The 22,752-nt window shown below is 55.4% G+C and overlaps 1 protein-coding gene across 6 annotated transcripts in view; it reads left to right on the top strand.

The window, feature by feature from the left end:
* GNG7 (G protein subunit gamma 7) overlaps positions 1 to 20,027 on the top strand; it is a 141,899-nt gene extending 121,872 nt beyond the window's left edge. For 4 of the 6 annotated variants that reach the window (XM_075902748.2, XM_075902743.2, XM_075902747.2 and 1 more), the window contains 2 exons: positions 11,566 to 11,683; positions 15,132 to 20,027. In XM_075902748.2, the coding sequence (XP_075758863.1) occupies positions 11,603 to 11,683; positions 15,132 to 15,257 (207 nt within the window). In that variant the 5' untranslated portion in view covers positions 11,566 to 11,602 and the 3' untranslated portion in view covers positions 15,258 to 20,027. Of the gene's footprint in view, positions 1 to 6,182; positions 6,223 to 11,565; positions 11,684 to 15,131 lie in introns of all 6 variants that reach the window. The other 2 variants (XM_075902746.2, XM_075902744.2) reach the window with 1 other exon arrangement.
* The last annotated feature ends 2,725 nt before the right edge of the window (positions 20,028 to 22,752 follow it).

The raw sequence follows: 22,752 nt of genomic DNA, 5'->3' as shown, positions 1-22,752 counted from the left end.
CAAGAGACTTTTTTCAATTGCATTGCTTTTCTGAGCCCTGATGGGAAAGCAGTTTGCAGTAACATCTTCTATTGGTGCGATACCTGTCGTATTTATACATGTAATTGGCTTCCATCTCTCTCTGCAGCTACCTAAGTAGTAGCAATAAGACAAATAGCCTTGTCTGTCTTTCATCCTGGGACCAACAGGGCTCTAATGCTGCAAAGAACATGCCAGATATTGAATTGTGCTGTTTCTAAAATGGAAACTTCACAACGCGAAAAAGGAAGCCAGACGAAACAGAAACGTCTGCTTCCTGAGGCAGCATCCCCAAAGGCCTTCCCATCTGTAACCACTGACCACTAGGTACCACTTCAAATGTGCCGACGGCTCCGCAGGACGACTTCAGAGAAGCTGCGGAACCATCTCCTGCACGCCACCTCCTTGCTCAAACGAAATGGTCCCAGGCTGCCCTACGCTGGAATCGGAAAACCTGGTCCCCAGGTTGGTTCAGTAGAAGATATTGCTGCCCCCACCCTGTTTCTCACCTCAACCAGAATCGTCTGGGGAATGTGAACCGCCTTCAGGCCTGATCTGCCTTTGCAGAGCCACAAACAGAGATGTCACCGAACGGAAACGTCTTCTGTGACAGTCTGACTGTTCCTCCATGCCTCTGCCTAGCCTAGCAAGTATCCTGCTGAGTTACAAGTAGGTACATTGGGTATGAGCATCACACAGCTAACCAGGGGCGGAGACACGGACTGCAGCCCAGGGTTCCTGTCTCATGCTTCCTTGATTGTTTTTTAAATTGTATTCCCAAGTACAAAAGGCCTCCTTGGGGTGACGAGGGGAAGACTAATGGCCTAACCCTCCTTCAGATACGAACTAGCACAGGACCCAGGCCTGCCAGTGGAGGGGGCGGGGAAGAGGGAGCCAGCAAAGGGGACAGTTGCTCCGGGGCCTGGCAGTTCACAAGGGCCCAGAGCTTCCAGCCGCCGCTGATGCTGCGCGCTCTGGGCAGCTGAGTGCGGGGGAGCCAGCGTGGCACACTCCAGGCAGTGCTTAGGGAGGGCTGGCCGCCCCAGCCTCACCCCTATCACCCAAGGCCCTGCCCCTTGCCGGGGCCGGCAAGTCTGTCGGCTTCCCCTATTTGTTTGAGCAAAGCCTTTATGATCCTACTTCCACAAGGGCCTCACGTGGGGAGTTGTCTCCCGTATCCATTATAAATCTGCGGAGTGACATCTTTAACAGTTGATTTGAGCTCCTTAAAGTAATCCAAGCCTTTCATGTGCTGTGCAGCGAGCGGATGGATCTTTTGTGTTCATGGTTTCCAGTTGCTAATGACGCGGTTAGTCAATTATTTACCGGGGTAACAGAAATCTTTTTTCAATACTTGCCTGACAAAGCAGCCCTGGAATGTGACCCGTGTCCCAGCCTGGCTACCTGAAACACTCCGCTTGACAGGCAGTTGAACTATCCACCATGTCTTCAAAGTGAGACGCTCTCAAAGCCCAGGAGCACATTGCTACCCTGCAGCTCAGGCTGGATGTACATTGACACCAGCCTGTTTCGCTTGCTGCCCAGGCGCCGAGCGGGTATTGAATGGGTGCGTGCGGGGGCAATGGGAGAACAGCGCATGCGCAGCGCCATGATCTACATTGCATAGCTGCCGTCTCATCCAGTGGCTGAGTGATTCATTTTATTGCAAACCTCCAATGGAAAGCTACCTGATGTGGAGATCAATACTCAATTTCTCACTGAATTTTGAAAACGCTGCATGGGGAGTTGTGCGAGGAAGCCATGCCGTGTAGCTTGGAAATGCACATGGCTGCCGTGCTGGTTTCTTAGGCCTCTCTTCCTTGCAAAGGTCCCTTTATAGATCTTCACGTTATCGCTGAAGAAACTGATCCCAGCGGGTTAAGCCACCTGACTGTGGTCCCACCAACTCTTTCTAATCCCAGAGGAGAGTCCATAGCTCCCTGGCCCTAGCAGCTGCACCGTTTGGTAACATCAGCAGGTGGGGGTGCTACAGCTAGAGCCTTGTAACAGCTGTCACCTCGCCTCCTCAGAGCCAGTCTCCACCACACACCGACCACCGACCAGCGGCGCGTTTCTGCTCTCATCAGTGCCTGCCTCAGTGGTAGCAATGATGGGAAAAATTGGTATCATGTGCATAGACCCATGTGCATCTGCAGCACCACTGCTGGAGTTCCCGCCCCCCCCCCCCCCCCCCCCGGCTTGCCAGCCTGTTCACGCAAAGCCTCCTGGGTTATAAGCAGGCCCGCAGCTCCATTGGCAGGAGAAGCAAGGTATTCTGACTTCTGCATCTTGGCACTGAAATGCTCTCCAGGCTGAGAACACTGTCGGGGGGGGGGGGGGAATTGCCTCATCCTCTCACCAGGACTCCGATTGCTGGTCTAGACGTGAAAATGAAGTTACTTTAGAAGGAAACTAAATGCAGGATAGAGGCGAATGGCGAGGGAAATGAATTTTCCCTTTTGTCCAATTGTGAAAGCGAATGGTACAGTAGACTTTGGTGCTTCTCAAGTACTCTTCAAGTGTATCTTCTTGAGTCGACAAGAACAGGTCGAGAGTGTGAGCCCATATCCTGGGAATTCATCTTCACAGTGTTTTCTTCCAGCACAATCAGCTCTGCACATTTTATTCAGATACAGTACGGCACTTGGAAATGCTCAATGTGTGTTGGGCTCGAAGGCATGGATGGTAGCAGTTTGTATTTTTAAAAGACAAGAACGACAAGTGCATCAGTCAGAAGCAGAAACAATGCCGGTCTACCTTGTTACACCAGTCAGAGATCCAGCTGGTGGCTTTGTGCCATGCCAAGGGTCAAACCCCAGAAACTGGCAAGAATTATAACAAATCAGGATGGCCCCTCATTTCAGTCCCTATGCACACTCACGGTAAGGAAAACTAGTCCTCGTCCTGCAGAATGGCACTCAAGAGATAGGAGCTGATGTTCTTGACCCTTCGCAGAGCTGGGTACTAAATGTTCTGCACTGATCTGATCATTACAAAGCAACTCTTAGTCAGATCATCTATAGATAATATCAAATTTAAGTTAGGATTGTAGTTTTAGCTTCCCCTGTGGTCCTACTGGCTATAGTAGCTCTCTAACCTCTTTGTTAATACAGGCAACACATTAACTGATAAAGGGGCATAAATCAGTGGGGGAGGTTTGGGAGATTTAAGCTTCAGCAGTGAGTTTAGTGCAACTTTTACTTTTGTTAAAAAAAAAAAAAAAAACTTCAGCTTACTAAGGTGATCCGAAACTTTTAAGATAAAGCAAACATGGATGAGTGAGTTTTATGTGTAAAGGAGATCTGTATGGTGGTGATATGGGAGAGGAAGCACTATTTGAATGCCCTCTGTAAAAACCAGGAGCCAGGCTTGCTCCCTTGTCTACTTAATATTCCCATTGTGCACACACAATTGCTGCAGAATAGAGACTGTTTTCTTGCACTCTTCCTAGCCAGAAGACAAAAGATAAAGGGACAGATTCAAGTGACAAAGTCCTAGTTGATGCCCATGGCTTACCTAATGTTGGTGTTGGTGTTCATGCTACAGTGGAACTCTGTGTGTGTGTGTGTGTGTGTGTGTGTGTGTGTGTGTGTGTGTGTGTGTGTGTGTGTTCTCTCAGTTTGGACAGTTAAATTAGCTGAGTCACTTTCTGGTTCTCACACAATAGCTCTGCACTCACTGTTTGGGTTGCAAACACTGCAGGGGACAGTCGTCTTTACTGTTCCTACTTGGTAAATGTCACCCATGGTCCTTATGTTTACGGTATGTCCGTTTCAGACAGAGCTTCACATGACTTTCATGTCCAACAACTCTAGGAGCTGTTCTGTAGCAAGGGAAAGTTTGTATTTCCTTTATCGTACAACTGCAAGCTCCCGTACATGGGCATGTTTCCTTCACTCTTGCTAGCATTTAGCAAGGCAGGGTGCTTCTCTGTCTGTCTAAACAATACAACAGTCATAAGTGCCTGGAGTCCTCTTTGAAGCTACTAAAGTAATCCGACTGGAACTTGGTCCTGTGTGGGTAGGTCGGCTTCCTTAGACAAGTGGTAGCTTTCTCAAGAGCCCTAGGAGCGTGCGGCTGCATGCCATGCACACTTTGTCGGTACAGAGAGCATCGAGCGCCATTGTACTAATTCATTCTGTCTCATGATATATCAGGCCTAGAGCTTCTTGCTGTACATACGTTTCACTGTCCTCGTGCCTGGGCAGTTGCGTGCGGCAGATCCACCGGCAACACTCCATCGCAGAGAATTTCAGCAGTAGGTTGTGAGGCCGAGCTATACTGACTACGCTCCGGAGTGGAAACCAGGGCACTTCAGAGGGTGCCGCTTCAGGCCTGAAAAGGAGGATGCTGAAAGAGGACAGTTCAGCTCTGGTTTGGGGGTTGTGGGATCTTCCATATGCATGTCACAGTTCACCGAACTCAGGCATGAATCCAGCAGCAATCATCAGAAATCGCAACATACAAGCGCCCAAGAAACCTAGATCAGGTTAGAGATGCCGCATTATGCCAGCGGTGCTGAGATGGTTACAGATCAAACTCCGTTTCTCTGCTGCTTTTCAGCTTAGCGAGTTCCCAAGTGCATAATAAATAGTTCGCACTTTTCGAGCACTTTGGAATTGGAGCGAGGGGAGTGGTAGAACCTCCCCTCCACCTGAAATAATTCCAGACTAGCAGAATGTTTCCACTAGAGTTACCATCAAAGTAGCACAGTCTATAGTAGCCATTTGTCATAATGAGGCTTCAGCGTTAACTGGGGCTAATTGTCCTGCTTTACCCTCTGGACATTTGGAAAGAGATCTGTCTCCACAGACACACAGACTAGCAGTCTTTTTTTTAAATGGTCTTTTTAAACGAAAGCTTAAATTCCACCCAAATTAGCAGGGGCCAGAGAAGTGCTGGCAGACTACGCCATACCCTCCCTGTGTTGCTTGGGTGTTGGGCAAATAGATGATCTCCCCATTTCTCAGAAGAGGAAATTGATGTGCAGAAAAGAGACTTGTCCCACATCGCCTGCAAAGTGACATGGCATGGATTAGAAGCCTCTGTTAAGATGAACTGTCATTCATGTTAAAATTCGACACTCTCCGGGAAGGAATGAACAAATGCTCAAACTATCTTACCCATTACCCCAATTATCACCTCTAATACCATTAGCTCACAGACATCCCACTCTCCCCACCTCTTATCATCAATTCACAGACACTTACCTTCCTTCCTCCCCCCCCCCCCCTGCATCCCCCTCCTGTTCTGAAATGTGATTTGTCCTTTTCATATGTGTTCATTTTTGTAATTGTATCATTTGGTATCTATGGTTGTGACTATTTTCTTCCACTATTTGATCTGAGGAAGTGGGTCTGGCCCACGAAAGCTCATCATCTAATAAACCATCTTGTTAGTCTTTAAAGTGCTACATTGTCCTGCATTTTGCTTCAGCTACCCCAGACTAACACGGCTACATTTCTATCTCTGTTAAGATGGTAATTGTGTCCCATCATGCTAGACAGCTGGTTTCATGGCTCACAGCGAGCCATGTACTTTCATTCACAGGAATGCAACTCGCCTGTGAAAAAGCAGTTGAAACAGAAAAGATGCACAATGGAAAGGCGGACTAGCATGATGTACTCTTGCAATAATGATCAAGTGCTTTATATCGTAACTGAAAGCAGGATTTGCTTAAGAACATCAGAACGGCCAGACTGGGTCAGACCAGAGGGAGTGAACAGAACAGGGAATCTTCAAGCAATCCCTCTCCCATCCCCCATTCCCAGCCTCTGACAGAGGCTAAGGACACGATTCCTACCCGTCCTGGCGCATAGCCACTGATGGACCTAACCTCCATGAATCTATCTAGTTCTTTTTTGAACCCTGTTAAAGTCCTGGCCTTCACAACATCCTCTGGCAAGGAGTTCCACAGGCCAACCATGCAACTGTGTGAAGAAGAACTTCCTTTTGTTTGTTTTAAACTTGCTACCTATGTTTAAACCAAGGTTAACTCAAGTTCAAAAGCCCTTCTGTTTCAGAGCTGGCTGCACCTCCGGCTCCTCGTTGCTTTCTCTGCCCAGCCACGAGCGTGCTGCAAACGAGCAGAAACACACAGGGTCTTTTTGATGTGTGCATCGTGTTGATGTCCGAGAGGCTTGATCTGTATTTTTCTTTTGCAGTGTTGTAGCAGTGTTGGTCCCAGGATCCCAGAGACACAAGGTAGGTGAGGTAATGTCTTTTATCGAACCAGCTTCTGCTGGTGAGAGACAGGCCTTCCAGGAACTGAATGTTCTCCAGGTCTTTTGTCTTTTCAGAACTTTTCTAGTTATTATTTCAGCATCTCTATTGCTTGAATAAGCAAAGCAGGGGTTAGCATATTCCTTGGGCTGTTCTCCGTCTTTAGCAATTATTCCTCTTCAGGACATACCAGGCGAACGTTCCCAGGGAAATATGACCCTCGGGATGAGTTTCTCAGCAATGTAACAATAACATACTTCATGCCTAGCCTGGGTTTATCTTGCTCTGCAGTTTTTTATTTAAGGGATGCTTTCGGCTGTGCTTTTTCAAACCATTACCTTGCACCAGCATGTGTGTGTGCCGTTACTTCATGTGCTTATCTAAGCAGACCATCCTTCTGATGGCATCCTGCCTCCCCGCTTCGTGTCCCATCGAAAGCTTAGATTGGAAACTAGCACGGGCCTCTTGTTCTGCCTCATCTTCTCATTGCAGTAAATCTGATAACCATACCGGCCATGGCTCTTAGTGGTCCTCCGCTTTGAAGCGGATAGAATGTGGAGTATGTTGCTCTCCAGTTTCTGTCCCTCTCCGCGGGGGAAGTTTTTTTTATCAAAGAATATCTTCTTCCGTCGATAGAAATCTGCTTTACCTTTAAAAGAAGGCGTTCTTTGTTGGCTCTTCGTAAACTAACCTTCAGAGGGATTTCTTCTGCACTCCTTGACGTGACTCTGAAACCTGATCCATGGGTTATAAGTGATTTTGTGTTGCAAGCCATTGCTCTCAGTGGGCAGCGTGTACGTGCCGATGGACTCCAAGGTGAGGGCGGAGTAAAGACGCTTCCCCTTTGCAAAAAGTTTAGACTGTCGGCTTAAGGACTCTAAAGCTGGTACAAGAGGCAGTTAAGTCTGTGGTGCCCGGAGACAAGATCTGCCCTTTGCTGTCTCAGATTTACATCCCACAGCTGGAAACTAAGCTGACCTTGTATGTAAACTCGTTCAAATTTGCACTTCCCGGTGCAAGGTACTGCTTAGTGCTTAGGGTGTTACTCCATCTTCGGGCTTGTCTATGTTGCCATTTTACTGCATTGTAACTTCCTCGCTCGGGTGAGAAAAACCATCCACCTCCAAGCACAGCAAGTGACATTGCTGCCTATCGCCAGTGTAAACAGGCTCCCAGCACTGTTCACTACCCCCTCACGGGTCTGATTTACCAGCAGAGCAGCTAAAAGCTATGGGTACATCTAGACTACAGGCTTTTGTCGACAGAAATTTGTCGACAGATACTACGGACACAGCTTCTGTCGACAAAGAGCGTCTAGACGACATCCAGTTCTGTCGACACAGCAAGCCGCTTTGTCGACATGAGAGTGTAGATGCAAAGGACAGTGTAGATGCAATAAAGCCTTCTGTCCACAGAACTCTGTCGACAAAAGGCGTCATTCCTCGTAGAATGAGGTTTACAGCTGTCAACAAAACTGAGTTCTGTCGATGTTATGTTGAGAGAACTCAGCGGCAGTGTAGATGCAGGTATAGTTTTGTCGACAAAAGTCCACTTTTGTCGATACAACCCTGTAGTCTAGACACACCCTATGTTAACAACAGGCTTTGCCTGGTTCCCCAGGGTTATTCCATAAACAGAAAGATGTAAAAGCACAAACAGGTGATTTGTTCTGTTGCAAACCTCAATGGCATCTCCTGGCTTTTATTTCCCCCTCCAACTCCCTATGAAGTCCTTATGCAGATGCACAATTAATATTTTTAACCGTGACTATTTGGCATCTTTATTTCTAGACAGGTCTTGCCAGATCTCTTCCCTGGTCCTAATGCCATTGCATATGCTGCAGTACGTTACTCCAGCATAACTGCCTTTTTTACGACAGATCTGTTGTCTAATAGAATGTATATTTAATCAGTCGGTAACTTCCTGTCTTTAGACGTGTAAATGAGGCATTGCTGATCCAAACACACTGTTGACTACAGTATAACCAGCAAGGAGCAAGGGAAAACTAGCCTACTGTTTGCGCTGTTGTTGCTGTGTTTTGTTTTTGTTTTTTTGTAGTAGTATGACTAATTAATACCGAACTCTGGCTTTAGTACAAGAGCTCAGTGCTGGATAGGTTTGCTTCCTGTTGTTCCGTGGTGTCCAACCAGTTCTGAAGCAGTAGCCATTGTAGTCTGGTGAACTAGCCACGTACAACTTGCCAAATAGCCACATGCAGCTAGCATGTTGGACACGACGGCTATAGATGACACCTGGTCGCATCACACGTCACTGACATTCCTGGTCTGAATTTAGCAGTATTTGTTAGGGAAACTCACGGTTCTTGTGTAGCTCTTCGCACTACAAGAGCAGACTTTATTGATGGCTAGGTGTCCTTAGCAGCTACCAGTTCGTGTTGGTACAATCTAGAAACACTTCTTTTTACAGCAGCTATTTTCAGACCTCTGCGTGAGAGGAAGGTGGAACTGTGGTTGCTTTTTCATGGGAAGGATCAAATCTTGGCACATCCTCCGCTTGCTGTCGCCTTACTCAGACTTTGTCTAGGAAAGTGCTGAGTCACCCAAGGGCTGTGCCCAGGCCCTCTTTAGGCAGTTTCCAGGCAGCAGGTGGTACCAGGGGGAAGCAAAGATTTTCAGATTGTGACATCCAAGTCTCCTGAGGGTAGTAGCATGCTGAGATAGCTGATCAGGATTTTTTTTTAAATTCCAGATACTATGATGCCCTGACCTGCATGGTTGTCTGTATTTGGATTTGATTAGCTGCAGATGCCACCAGTTTAGCACAAAACCTACATTTGTTGCAGACTTTTCTTTTGTTGAGAGTGCAGAAATTCTGTATCAGCTGATTTATCTCCTCCTGCTACAGGAAGGGGGGGGGGAATCGCGCCAGTAGCATTTTAACAGGGAAGGAAAAGCTCTGACTCCAGATTTGCCTGTTGCAGCATGTTAAGGGTTGAGATGTTGCACTGATAACATGTTCCAGTGTGTAGGAAAAGAAACTTCCAAATAAACTCCTCCCTGCTGCATTAGGAGCAGTCTAATAATAGAATTAGTAATGTTGGCTGAACCACCATTTGTTTTTCCTCAGCGTTCGATGTTACAAAACAAAATTCATGAGTAGAATTTGTCATGGATCTCAAAGTTCAATGAGGATTGCACAGTTCTGCCAAGCAAAACAGCCCCAGTGTGTGCCATTCTGGTCTCGAATACACCCTTTTAAGGTCTATATTTAGACAGATATTTTTAAGCAGGACAGATGCCTGTTTTTCCCCTCTTAAAAAGAGCAGTTCAGTGTCTGCTTTGAAGCCGTCTGAGTTGGAAAACTTGTGGATTCAATCTCGCTCCCAAGGAGTCCTGTAGGTGGCTGGCTGGAAGAGCACATCCAGATCTCCTCTCGGGCCTGGTCTGGTCTGATTTGGAGTTCAGTTGTAATTACCAAGGGGTGGCAATTAGCTTAGGAGCTGCCAGAGGGGAGGCGATATTGACGCTATCCCTCCTTCCCGGCTCAGTTCCCAACAGTTTCCTTCAGGGCATGGGTGAGTCACTGTCCGATGCTGAGAAGGCTTTTTTTCAGATGCCCCCTCTGTAATTGCCCCGGGGCACTACGAATGTGGTGCCAGCAGAATGCCAAGTCACTCTTCAGCACCAGGCGTGCTGGCAGGAGCAGAGGGTCATTTGGATTTGAATCAGCCCACCAATAAGTAGACAGTGCTGGACATTGCTTTCGTTACCCTTCCTTCACGACCAGAAAGTAGGTCGTTCTCTGCCTGGATTGCCTTGAATGCAGCTGCCTCTGCTCTGCACGTTCATTCCGAGGATGAATATAGCGCAGGCTGACCCTCTCTAGTCCGGCACCCTTGGGGCCTGAGCAGCGCCGAACCAGACAATTTGCTAGCCCGCAGGAGGTCAGTACTGTCTAGCAGCATCACCAGCATTGCCACTGCTTCGTAGGGTCTGGGGAGGCGGGGAGGGGTAAATTAGAGCCAAAGAACAGCCCAGAACCCCGAGAGCCAGGCCTGGGGGTTGTCAATAAACTTTCTGGGACCGTGGGAAACTCAGCCACACCGTGCTAAGTGGATATTCAGCTAACTAAATTGGTGCCGGACCACGGATGTTGCCAGACTGGAGAGGTTTAACCTGCAGTCCTGGACAGCGTCAAATTTTTGCCTTCGCTTTGCTGTGCAGCCCCTCGGAACCATGTTTGTTTTTTCTGAGCCAGGCGATCCCCTTCTGAAACGCCACGGTGATAGCATGGTTGAAAGCCTGCACTGCCCAGCTCCGCAGAGCTACTGGTGGTGTCGGCGGCCCCCTGGGCACGTTGGCATCCAGGTCTCGGTCCCTCCATCCCCGGACGGTACGTCCAAAAACAGGCAGTGAAATCCCTGCATGCTGCGGCCGGGGTCTGGGCTCTTGGCACTGTTCCGGTCGGAGCACTGTGCGCGTGGCCTTGCTTTTCCCGTTCACTCCTGCTCTTTTGCAACACTGTTTGCAAGGCTTCACCTGAGCCACGGGCTCTAAACATCCCCGGAACGGCCTTGCACCAGCTCAGTGACTCAGCGTGCTTCCCTGCGCCTTGTCTAGCCCTGGCCTCCTTGTCGGTCCAGCCCCCCTTTCCGGCATCCGTTGTGGTTCCTGTCAGCTGGAGGAGCTTCCTTGGGTCCCCTCTGCTCCCTGGCGATCCATCCCCGTTCAGACCCAGGCAGAGCCTTCTCTTTGAGTCTCTTGCTCTGCTTTTCAAAGACGTCCCTTTACAAATGGCGGGGGGGGGGGGGTGGTGACGTGTCATTGTGTGTTGTGCTGGTGCCACGTGGCCACGGCTCCGGGCTACATTGCATGAGGTCCCAGGCACACCGAGCAGAGAAACCGTTCCTGCCTCAGAACCTCCAGTGCAAGTACATGATGAGACAACGAGACGCAGCCAACGAGGAGGCGGGAGCCCCAAGAAACAACAAGGCCCAGCTAACAAGAAATGTTTTGCCTGAGCTCACTGACAAATATTCCTGGGAATTGTTGAGTCTATTTCATTTGGCAGCATTTTCTGTCGGTTTCGCTTTCCTCTGTAATTAGCTTCTCCTTTGCAGAAAAGGCCTGTCACATACGCAGGAGCACGGGAATTCCCTGACTTGCACTGTATCTGCCAAAGCGGGAGGGAGCCACAGCATGTTACATGGGCTCTCCTGCCGAATGCTTATGTGGGGGTCTCCTTGCAGTGCTGAACAATGCCGCCCTATGTGTTTGGGAGGTTATGTGAAGACCAGGTGGTAAAACCCGGAGGCTGGGTGCCATCGCCACGTCTTAACTCCCCCCTTTCTCTCTCTCGTCACAGCCTTCTCAAGTGCGGGGGCTGGAGCTGATGGCAGACAATGTCAACGACTAACAACATAGCTCAGGCCCGGAAGCTGGTGGAGCAGCTCCGCATCGAAGCTGGAATCGAGCGGATCAAGGTGAGGAGAGCGGTTACGTGTGCACGCTGCTCCCGCTCTCTCCGCGCTTACGAGGCGGGGAAGAGGGGCCTCTGCACACAGCTCGTTAGCCTGGGCCCGCAGGGGCTACAGAAACATCCCTCCGTGTCGCTATTGACTCTTGCAGCGAGATTCCTCTCGTTTGGGAGCAGCTAGTGTGTTGTTCTGTGTGAGCTGCCTGCGAGTGCTTCTGTGGGAAACCATCCAGTCCCCATTAGTCACGCTGGGGGTAGGTCCCTCGGCTCGGCCCTTGATCCATGCTGCCGGAATCTGTATGGGCATGGGGTTCGCAGCACCGGGGGAAGTTCTGCTTCCTAAGTGAGCACCACGCAGCCCGTCACAACCTTTCTCTCTCTCTGCCCTGCCGGAGCGTAGTTCACAGCCTCTGCCAAAGGGCTTCCGGCGGCACGGCTGGCTGGCTGTCCTGGCTGTATCTCGCAATACAAAATAAATGCAGCATCTCCATGTACACACCTGCAAGTTACCCTCTGCTATGAGACGTTTTACTACGGGGGTCTCGAAGCCTTCGTTTTGGGCACAGGGAATAGGCCCCCGGCGCCCTCGCTCTGACTTCCAGGAGGCCTGCTGGATGTGCCAATGGACCCTCAAGGATTTTTACCCACAACGGGAGGCTGCTGTATCTCCCTTGAGCGTGCGATTTCCAGGCCAAAGGATCCAGGGGTTACTGTGAGCATTGGCACCTTGTCCTATCTGGCAGCAGTTATTCTTTATTCCTTCTCCTTGCCTAGAGACTCTGCCATCACCTGTGACTCTCCCGAATGCTCCCTCCCAATGAACAGGGTATGCAGGGTCCTTCCTACAACACTTGGCGCTTGTGCTCTAGAAGAATCGCACTTGTTGTCCAGATGGCCACCAGTGTTGCTGTACCCCTGGAAAACAACTCGCCTTGTAGACTCTGGTTTGCAGGAGCAGGAAGACTGTCCAGGTTGGACCTCCCTGGTCCAGCACCCGTAGGTCCTGAGCAATCCCAAACAAGGGAGTTTGCCGGACCAGGGGAGATCAGTTTCTGGACTCTCCTGGGGCTCCCCTCCTTACTGCTAGCGCCAGACAGCATGCCGCTGACTGCCCTGGTGGGGCGCTGCCCCTGGCCTGCTGGCCCAGTGGGCTGCTGGCTGGGCTCCCTACCCCCAGGCCACTGGCCCTGCAGGCTGCTGGCCCACCAGACCAGCTGCGGGCAGCCTCTGCAGCGGGGGCTCTCTGATTAGCAACGTCCACGACCCTGCCGGACCGATGGCTGTTGCCGGCCCGGAGAGGTTCAAGCTGCAGGGTTTCTGCTGGGTGGCTCGAAGCGAAACTCCCAGGGAACAGGGGGAGATGGGGAGCTGCAGAGAAGTTTTCATGGAAGAATCCCGTCCTGCCAGCCAGCGGAGCAGCAAAAGCCTTTGGATGGAGATGAAAGATGCCGTGAAAACGAAAATATTGGGCAAAGGCGCTTTAAATCTTAAACCAGGAGGCATTAAATGCTTCCTGGTTGCAGAATGTTTCCTTGGCCACTCGCTCCCTGCAGGGACAGGCTGATCAGCTCGAGCTTTTGCTGGGGAGGAGAGGCAGCGGCTGCTGCTTTGGCATTTCTGTTTGACCTCCAGCCTGAGGGTTTGTAGCGGTTTTTAGGGGACGTGCTGGTCTGAGAGCCCGGTTTGGGGAAGACGCAACCATTCCGGGTCTCCCTGGCATGGACGTGGCTGCGTCTCCAAGTATCACCGAGTGCCTCTGGCGTTCAGGCCCGAAACCGTGCGTGGCCAAGAGCAAGAAGGGCGTGTGCTTGGGCCTCTGCCTTGTGCTTTGGGGAGAGCTTTGCTGGGGGAAGGAGCTGCCTGCCCAGTAACTCCTGATCGGCTGCAGGCCCAGTAACTCGCTGTGCCGTCCAGCCTCCAGACAGATCATCTGCTCCCTCTGGTCTCGTCCCGCTCCTTCGGGTCATGCCATTGGTGTGTACGTTACTTACAGGGGTAGGATCTCTGGCCAGGCATCTAAGCCACCTCCTGGGAGACTGTCAGTCATCCCTCTCCCCTCCCGTTGCTCTGGGGTTAGGAGTCACGCCTGCTCCTTGGGGCCTTGCCCGAGGGGAGCTGGGGTAAGCGGGACGTTTGGCCTTGCCACCGTGTGCAGACCGGGGAGTTACACTGTCCCCGCTGCATTTGGTCGGGGTGGGAAGTGACGGGCGGTGTTAGACCCTGCTGCGAGCCCTGGCTTTCCGCAGCACTGCACCCGCTTCCAGAGACGCCAGCCACATTGGCAAGGTGCTGGGTGAATCGCGAGCAAGTCTCTGCCTCGAGAGAGGGGCAGGAAGGAGAGCTGGTGAGGCGAGGCCCAGAGCGAGCTGCTCCAAGTCCCCGTCTGTGGCAGAGCTCCTGAGTCCCAGCCCAGAGCCTCCCTCGGGCACTTGGCACTCTGAATCAGCGCTCGTCGGGTCAGAGACCGGACCTCTCCCAGCTGCTGACTCTTCCAGGCAAACTCTCCTGCTGCAGGCCGTCCAAGGAGATGTCCTGGCTGCGCGCCCCCTTCGTCCCCCCTTAGTTACTGAATTACTCCTACCAGGCAGATCTGAAGTCCTCTCCGGGGGCGATAGCGGGAGCCCCTTTGCTTGGTCAGTGATACGTGGTGCGGCCGGAGCACTAGAGAGGAAGTGGAAGGGCCATTCTGTGGGACCCCAGGGTGTGGAGGGATGAAACGTAGCCCGTCTGTATGCAGCTGCTGATTCCGACTAGGCTGGGTCTGATGCTGAAATAGAGACCTAGACTCAAACGATCCCCAGTGTGAAGAATTGGCAGCTGGGGCCAGAAGGGAGCTGGATGAGGTGATGGTTCCGGCTGCTTTGTACACACCCGGTTATTAAGTCAGTAGCAAAGGATGCAGCGTTAAGTACGGTCTCCCAAGCTGCTGAAACCTACCCCGGCTCCCAGCCTTCTAATTACTAGCTGGGGGTCCCGGTTAGCCGACCTTCCGTCTGCGCCGCACTGGGCTGGTTACTCAGGGACCCAAGTTCTCAGAATAAATCTCTGAGCTAAAAGCAGAATCCCAAGTAACAGCTTCTAATGGGTTGAGTGCTGCAGTTTCCAAACCTCCATTTTTAGCATCAAGGAATGGCCACTTCCACTCAGGCATTATCCCTAAGCCCCTCAGACGACAGACGTTACTTCCGGGGGCGGGAGAACGGAGCCAGACAAAGCTCACGCTCTCTCCTAGAGGGGATTTTCCCTTCTGCTGAGTTGATTTGCCTCCAAGCCTCGTTTCCCCTTGTGTCCGGGGATCATTTGTTTAGCGTTTCCCTGCAAAACATTGGAGCTGGGACTAACCCCCCCCCCCCCCCCCGAGAACACTGCTGGTGCATGCCATGCGGGTTGGGTGCGTCCCATGTGGAGGTCCGCGGCGTTCTCGCTCAATCTGTCCTTTCTTTCTGAACGTGTAGGTCTCCAAAGCATCGTCTGAACTCATGAATTACTGTGAGCAGCATGCCAGGAGCGACCCGCTGCTGGTTGGAGTGCCCGCCTCGGAGAACCCTTTTAAGGACAAAAAGCCCTGTATCATCCTATAGCTTTCCTCGCTCTCCCGTGCACACTCTCTCTCAGGCAGGGCACCGCTCGGTATCGATTTAAACCACGTCCCAACCATTCAACTGCACAGAGGGATAAACGCTAACGGTCGGATTCCAATAGAATTTCAAAACTCACATTGGAAGTGTTCAGAGCGATTTCCCCATTGAGAAGGGATCCCATTTGCACACCAGCGGGGGGGCTGGCACGTGCTTCATACCAAGCCTGGGTTCCGAGGGGCAGGGCGGAGGGGAGGAAACGAGACTTTTACTTCATTTGCCTATTTGATTCCCGGGCTCTGAGAGGAAGGCGGAGTTTTGACCGTTCAGAGTATTTGGGTGAGGGTCGGGTGCGCTTTTCATTCATTGAGTTTTTCAAAGCATTTCCGTCTGCTCTGTGTCTGGGTGGGTGGGGCTGGTTTTTATTTTTTCTAAATGGGGATTACCAGTGGGTGAATTCAGCATGAGCGGGGGGCAGGGAGAGCCAAGTGACAGCAGCACTGTTGTGTAGCCAAACCCTGAATCGCTCCCCCCCCCTCCATGAAAATGTGGCCAGTGATTCTGAAGCGTCCTCTGCTCCGCTGGTGTTTGTAACACGCTCCTCCCAGGCTGGGGCCTGTACTTGTCGAGGAACCCGTCAGCCATGAAAACCCAAGTGACTCTCCGTAAGCGCAGCTTGGCCCCAGGCAGCGGAGCCGCGGGTGTTCCCACCCCCAGATCCCGGGTGCGATGTTCCACCCTGTATGCTGTGGCCGCTGTACTTGCAAGGGTGAGTTCTGCTTGTTCTGCCACCTTCGCGGGGGAAGCGGGATTCACCCTGTGCTGCAGGATCCCGTGGGGCCGTGTCTACCCTGACCTCGGCGGCTCCAGGTCCAGACCACTAGCACTGGCTGCCAGTACCGGCCCTGCTCGCCTGCCCCCTCACTCACGCCCCACGGGAGTCTCTTGCCTCCAGGCCTGTCGGTTGGGGGCTGGGGAGAGGCGGCGAAGCTGCCAAGAAGTATTAAACCCAGCCGTTCCCATCCCTGGCAAATACGACGTGTAACTAGTTTGTCACTTTCCGCCATCCCGTACCTGCAAAGTGGGGAGCGAACGTGCCACAGAGCAGGCGAGGGAGGGTCATCTGCGGCAGGATGTCAACGACCTCAGTGCCAGCTCCTCGCTGGAGTGACCACAGCGCCGGGCTGCTCCTTGCAGCCTGCAGGTTCTGAGCCCCCCGTGCAGCCTGAATGGTGCTTGGGCGAAAGATCAGAGCTCAGGGACGTCCTGCTGCCTCCCCCTTGCCGTCAGCTCTGTTACCGGGGAGGGCACCCCTCGCCCAGGTCGGACACGGCAGAGCCCTCAGCGGTCGTGTGGCACAGCCACCGCGCCACTCGCCAGCTTCCGAGGGCGCCTGTCCCCTGCCGTGACTGATCAGCCCGGGCGAGCGCCCCACGCCCCGTGCAGAGGCAGGCGTGGCCCACCTGGCGGGGGGAGGCTGAAGTTCCTCATTTCTGATGTTTTAGTGAGGCGAATACTGGCAAGCTCCAGGTGCCCGGACTAGCCGTTGTCACTTGGCTTGGAGGGCGTCCGTTTGGACGCAATTCCTGCCACCCTGAGCCACTTCCCTGGCTCTGCCGGGATCTGTCCTGGCCCTCCGCAGAAGCCCCGTGCTTTGCACTTTCGACTGTCCCCGCGGCCGGCCGGGGAACGCTTCCCGGAGCCAGGCCCGGCGCTGCGCAGACCCTGGGAGGGGAGAGTCGAATTGTGCACGTATCCTTTTCCACGACAATGAGCAATGGGCGAGGCCTGGAGCCCTGCACCCCCTCCCCTCCCCGGCAGCCTGGAAGGGAAAGTGATGCTCTGGGACCCGGGACCCGCTCTCGCCGGACCCCCAGCGAGGAATCCCCACCCCCCTGGCTTACTGGCAGTGAAAAACGGGAGGGAGGGAAGCCCTCGCTTAGCCCCTCCCCCGCAGTGTGTGCTCTGCACCCGTCTGCCTGGGGAGCAACGTGCCAGCCCGGGGGCGGGGCCCAGCGCTTGGAGCCGGCCGGTAGCCGACTGCCAGGGCCAGCATGGGGCAGGGCAGCTATTTTGCCGCCAGCTTTTCCTTACACGATCATTTGCCTTTTGAAACGGGTTTGAAAAGCAACTCCCATCTGTAGCACTCCTCCCAGGGCCGCACCGCCCGGGAGTGGCCGCAGCTTCCCCGGGTCCCTGGCCTGCAGTCAGCCGGCAGCCCCGTCGCTGGCTGCCTACGCGCTTTCCTGCCCCAGGAGGGGTATTGCTCCATCTGCGATGCGCCTCCCCCACGGCATGCTCCTCCCACTCCGCTCCGCTCCCTTGCACTGTGAGCCGGGCACAGGGCCCCGTCGCCAGGAAACTCAGCGGGCCTCTCCCAGGGCAGCTGCCATTTCCATAAAACGGGGAGCGACGCCTCTCTTCTCTCGCGGCCCCGGGGGCTTGAGCCTCGGCGGAAGGTCGCTCCTGCGGCGGGACGTGAGCGCGCTCCCGCGGCCTCTGCCCGGCTCTGGCCCATGAAGGTTCCTTTTCTTCGGAGCCGCGTGTGGTTCCGGGCGTCTTTTTCTACTCCCGATTGCTGATCCTTCCCCTCCTTAGACCCGTGCATGGTGCTATCGTGGGCAAGCGAAGCAGGCGCGACTTTCCGGGCCCGCCAGGAGCGCTGGGTTCATCACGTGGCTAGGAGCACGTGTGGCCCAGGCTACTTCAGAAGTGACCTACTTCTGCTCCCCTGGGAACCCAAGCGAAGGGTGCGCTAGCGGCCCCCCCCCTCCCGAGGTGATACCAACTCTCTCCCACTCTTCGCGGCCCCCGGTATCCCACGCAGCAGCCAGCTCCTCCCAAAGCTCCTTCTGCTCCCCCTGGGCCCAACTCCCCCGCCCCATGTCCGCTGCGCTGCTCCCTTAGCAACCGGGTCTCCCACAGTTCCCTCCACTCGGGTTTCAGCCAGCCACTGAACATTGGTGCCAATCTTCCTTCTCTCGTCACCGAACCGCCCTCCCGCTTTGAGAACTGGGGGAGGGGAATGGCCCTCGGAGCCCCCCCATGGAGTTCAGCCCGTGAGTGGAGAGAGCTGGGGAACGGGCGTCCGGTGCCGGGCACATTTCCGGCGCTGGTAGGAAGGGGGCAGGGCAGGTACCAAGCAAGAGCCGGCTCTGGATTCCCACAGGCCATGTCTGGCTGGGTCCCCACGAGAGCTATGCAAAGAATATTGGGAGGAGGCAGGTTAGGGGCAGCCCCCCGCATCCCAGACCACGTTTTCATGAACTTTCCCAAGTGCACGCGCCGTGCTGCCAGCCGTCCCTGCTGCGCCTGGACCTCCTCTGAGGCTGCTGGAGGCCAATGCAAGGCCTTGGCAGGATCTAGGGCAGCGGGGGGTGATGGCCACTGGTTTGGGACCGGGCTGGGCAGGTCGGGAGGAGCCTCGCCACAGGGGTGTCTGATGTATCTTCAACTGGTGACGTGTCTCTCGGTGGAAAAATCCTCAACCTTTTTGAGTTGCCCTTGTCTGAGTGAGTGGGTGATCACACTGTAGCTGGTTTTGTAGAGCATAAATATAAGTGCAAATCACAGTAGCCGCTTGTACTTTGTTGGTGCATTTGCCAAAAAAAAAAAAAGACACTTTCCAGACTTTTTAAGTGCTCTGAAATGCAAAGGGGGCAGCAGGAAGCGGGGCCGGGACCAGCTCCCCAGGGGCTCCACCGAGGCCCATGCGGGTGGTGAGCCCCAGCCCAAATGTGTCGGAAGTTTCTGCAGCAGGTGGGGAGGCTGTGGCCCAAAATAGAAAGGTGGGGGGGTACCCTCGCTAAGCCAGCCTCTGCCCCCACCCCGCTCTTGGAGAGCGATGCAGGGGGCTCTGCCCTGCCGTGTGCCAAGCGTGTGGGCCCCCAACAAACAGGTCAGCGAGAGGACGACCAGCCCTGGCGCCAAAGGCGGCGTGTTGCTTCTAGCTGCGGGGATCAGGCTGTTCGGTGCTGTGCGTCTCGCGGCCTTCTCTTACCGAGTCTCTGTGCTTGGAACCAGGCATGTGGTTGCCCAGGATTTGGGAGTATTTCCTATACCTGGAACTCCAGTTCTCTGCCACTCCAGGATTTATCCTTGGTCCTGTTCCCCGTAGAACAAAGGCAGCTTTCCTTACCCAACTGTGACCAGCATCCTTCCCTCTGAGCCCGCGTCTCCATTAGGAGAGCAGGCCCGCGGGGCATGGCACCGTGAGACCAAGAGGTGCACTGGCAAACAAGCGCTGCACTTTGGGTGCTTCTCCCAAGCCACCCCCTCGGAGCCTTGGGCACCGTGTCCCTGTTTGGCTCCCGCTCCGCTGGGGGAAGGGGGCTTTCAGGAGTCCTGCCCATGGCCCCTAGGAATGCCAATGGGAACTCATCTCTCTTAGCCCAGTTCTGGGAAACAACAATCCCTCTTCCTTTTACGAGTACTTAAAAAGTCGACTTTATTTAACTAGAGTAAAACCAACGCATTTATGTCATCAACACGAGCAGCCAGGCGTCTGCCACTTACCGCTCTTCATTTCTCTCTGGTTTCTATTGATTCTTTTTTGCCAAACTCTGATATTGTTGCCAAATGCAAATCAAGGGTTGTAAAAACTGTATTTTACGAAGTAATCCGTGTCTGTCGTGTAGGTTCTGCATTTTTGGATCTCTGGTTTTTATTTCTGGTGTGCCATAGACCAATTTCTTGCACAGTGTTTAATATTTTGTGGAATTGTTGTTAAAAAGTGACTTGATAACACAATAAAAAGGCTCACTTTTCATTTTACGGGGCGTGGCTGTTAGTCCTTCGGCGCGCCCCTTCCAGTAGCCAGTCCCGGTTCCTGGAGTTGGAGCACCGTGTTACCGTGAATGCCTAGAACGTGCACAAAACCGACGAGGGTGAAGGGGGTCCCGTTGGGGCAGACACAGGCTCAGCCAACGTCGCCCCTGCCCCGCGCTCCTCGCCTGCGGCACGCCGCCGCCCTCCCAGCCCTGGCCCCAGCGCTCCTCGCCTGCGGCACGCCGCCGCCCTCCCGGCCCTGGCCCCAGCGCTCCTCGCCTGCGGCACGCCGCCGCCCTCCCGGCCCTGGCTCCAGCGCTCCTCGCCTGCGGCACGCCGCCGCCCTCCCGGCCCTGGCCCCAGCGCTCCTCGCCTGCGGCACGCCGCCGCCCTCCCGGCCCTTGCCCCAGCGCTCCTCGCCTGCGGCACGCTGCCACCCTCCCGGCCCTGGCCCCAGCGCTCCTCGCCTGCGGCACGCCGCCACCCTCCCAGAACCAATCGCCCAGCCCTGGGGCCGAGGGTTTGGTGGCTTCCTGGCACAGGCGACGTTGACCAATGGTCTAGGGCTTGTTTGAGGTGTGATCCAGGATTTGAATCCCCCCCCCCCCCTTCCTACGCAAGGATGGATCAGAGCCGGAGCAGCAACGTCCCCTGGTCTTTCCTGCTGCCATCAGCTGGCATCACCAGCTGCTGCGGAGGAATTCTGCCCCGCCCCCGCCCTGCCCGCACCCCACTCCCCAAACCCACCTGCTGGGACAGGCGCTTCCCTGAAAGGTCCTGGCTTGGACTCTGCAGGGCCGGCCCCAAGGGCTCGGTGGGTGAGAGCCGGAGCGTCCATGAGGCCGGAGAGCTGAACCCACCTGCCCCCAGTGAGGGGGGTGGGTCCGATCCGGGCTGCCTGCGCGGCTGTTTTCAGGCCCCCACTGTCAGCCCAGCCCCCCGAGCGTGGCTTAGTCTCTGCAGCGGGAAAGGACCCAAGGTGGCAGCCGGGCCCGACGGAGACACAAGCTGGCGCCACGGCAGCCCCGTGGGGTGGGAGGCTCGGCCCCTGCACGCGGAGCGGGGCCATCACCGGCAGCTTCCCCCCGCGCCCCCCGAGCCTTCGCCCTGCGCGCTCCCCGCTGCTCTGGACCGGCCCCCGCATCCACAAGGGGAGGCTCCCCTGCCGGAGCTCTGCCCAGGGGCTCCCTGTGCGTCTCCGTCGCCCAGCGTCAGAGCGAGACCCCGGCAGCGGCCTCTCCTGGGCCGGGTTTGTGGGCTGCCTCGGCTGCACGTGGTCTGGGCTTGGAGGCAGGCGTGTGCGGCCCCTGAGCCGCGGTGGGGCTGGCACTTGGGGTGACGCGAAGCAGGCAGCTCCCCAACCCGGCTCTCCCCGGGCACCTCTCCCCGTGGGGCAGCTGGCCCCAGGCCTGGCCGGGCTGTTCTGCCCTGTAAGGGGCTGTTGGCCAGCAGGCTCCTGCCCGGCCCGGCTGGCTTCCTGGAACGAAGCAAAGTCCCTGCCAGCGGGTTCGGGGCCGAGCTCGCAGCGGCAGGAATGTGCCTTGCGAAGAAGCCGGCCGGGGCTGGCGGATTCTTGGAATCGCTGGGATTTTTCCGTGTCTGCCCGGAACTGCGGAGCTGGAGCCTAGACAGGAGCAGGGCGCCCGCTGCATGACAAAGCCCAAGGCTGGAGTGAGACCCACCTGCTCCCACGGGCCTGACCGCTGGCTGCTGGGCCAGCCGCATCCCCCTAGACAGACAGACGCACGCTCTGGGTGCTGCTAAACCTGCCGGGGAGAGCCAGGCCCAGCGTGACTCGGGCTGTTCCAGGAGGGAAGGTTCCTGCCCTGGCCAGGGGGTGCCCCATTTAAGCTGGGGGTGTCTGCGGGCCTGGCAGGGCCCCTCGTGTTGCTGTCTGAGCCTGGCTGGACGGGGCCCCCGGCTGCATCACGTCACAGCCCCCTGGGCTACTTGACCCGGAGCCAGGTGGGGGGTTCTGCCCGGGGGGACAGGCCCGAAGGCGGGAGGGGACGACGGCCCAGCCCGGCTCTCAGCGGCTGTGCACACCCCGGCCAGGGCAGGAGTTCGGGCCCCGGGCGGCTGGGAAGCCGTTTGCCGCGCTGCCCGTGCGTGGGATGGCGCCAGCGACTCAGCGGGGCTCGGGTTTGGGGATCACTAAAACCACGGGGGGGGGGGGCAAGCAGCTGGGAACCATCTGATCGGGGAGAAGCTGCGGGGGAGTCGGGGGCCAGAAGCGCTTCGGTCCCGCCCCGTATCCTGCAGCGGTGCCCAAGGGAGCACGGTCCTGAGTCCGTCCGAGGGTCTGGCCCTGCCCCGGGGGGGTTTCTCCCAAAAGCGCTTCCAGGGGGACCCCGGCTCGGCTGTGGGAATCCCCCCGGCCATGCTGGGATGGGGCCAGCAGGAGGCGCTCACGCTGCCCTGCGGCTCCTGGCCCAGAAGGGCTCCCCGGGGGCCTGGGAGTGCTGAGTAACACGGAGCTACGAGCGCAGGCCCCTTGGGCCTGAGTCAGCGTCTGGCTCCTCCGTGCCGCCGGCTTTTCTGAAAAGAGCCGCTGGGGGCCCAGCTGCTGCACAGGGACCTGCACTTGCTGGGAGCCCTGGGCCGGGCGCTGGCCTGGGACTCTCACGATCTGGCTGCACTGCAGGGGGCCTCGGGCAGGGCCGTGCCCTTTGGGTGCCTCAGTTTCCCCTCCCGCCTTTTGCCTAGTCGGGGTGTGAGTGGCTGGAGGCAG

Source organism: Pelodiscus sinensis, chromosome 32 (genome assembly GCF_052426305.1).
Source record: "Pelodiscus sinensis isolate ZL-2025 chromosome 32, ASM5242630v1, whole genome shotgun sequence".
Classification (NCBI taxonomy): domain Eukaryota; kingdom Metazoa; phylum Chordata; order Testudines; family Trionychidae; genus Pelodiscus; species Pelodiscus sinensis.
Note: the sequence above shows the minus strand (reverse complement) of the source record. Positions and strands in the feature narration are given on the sequence as shown.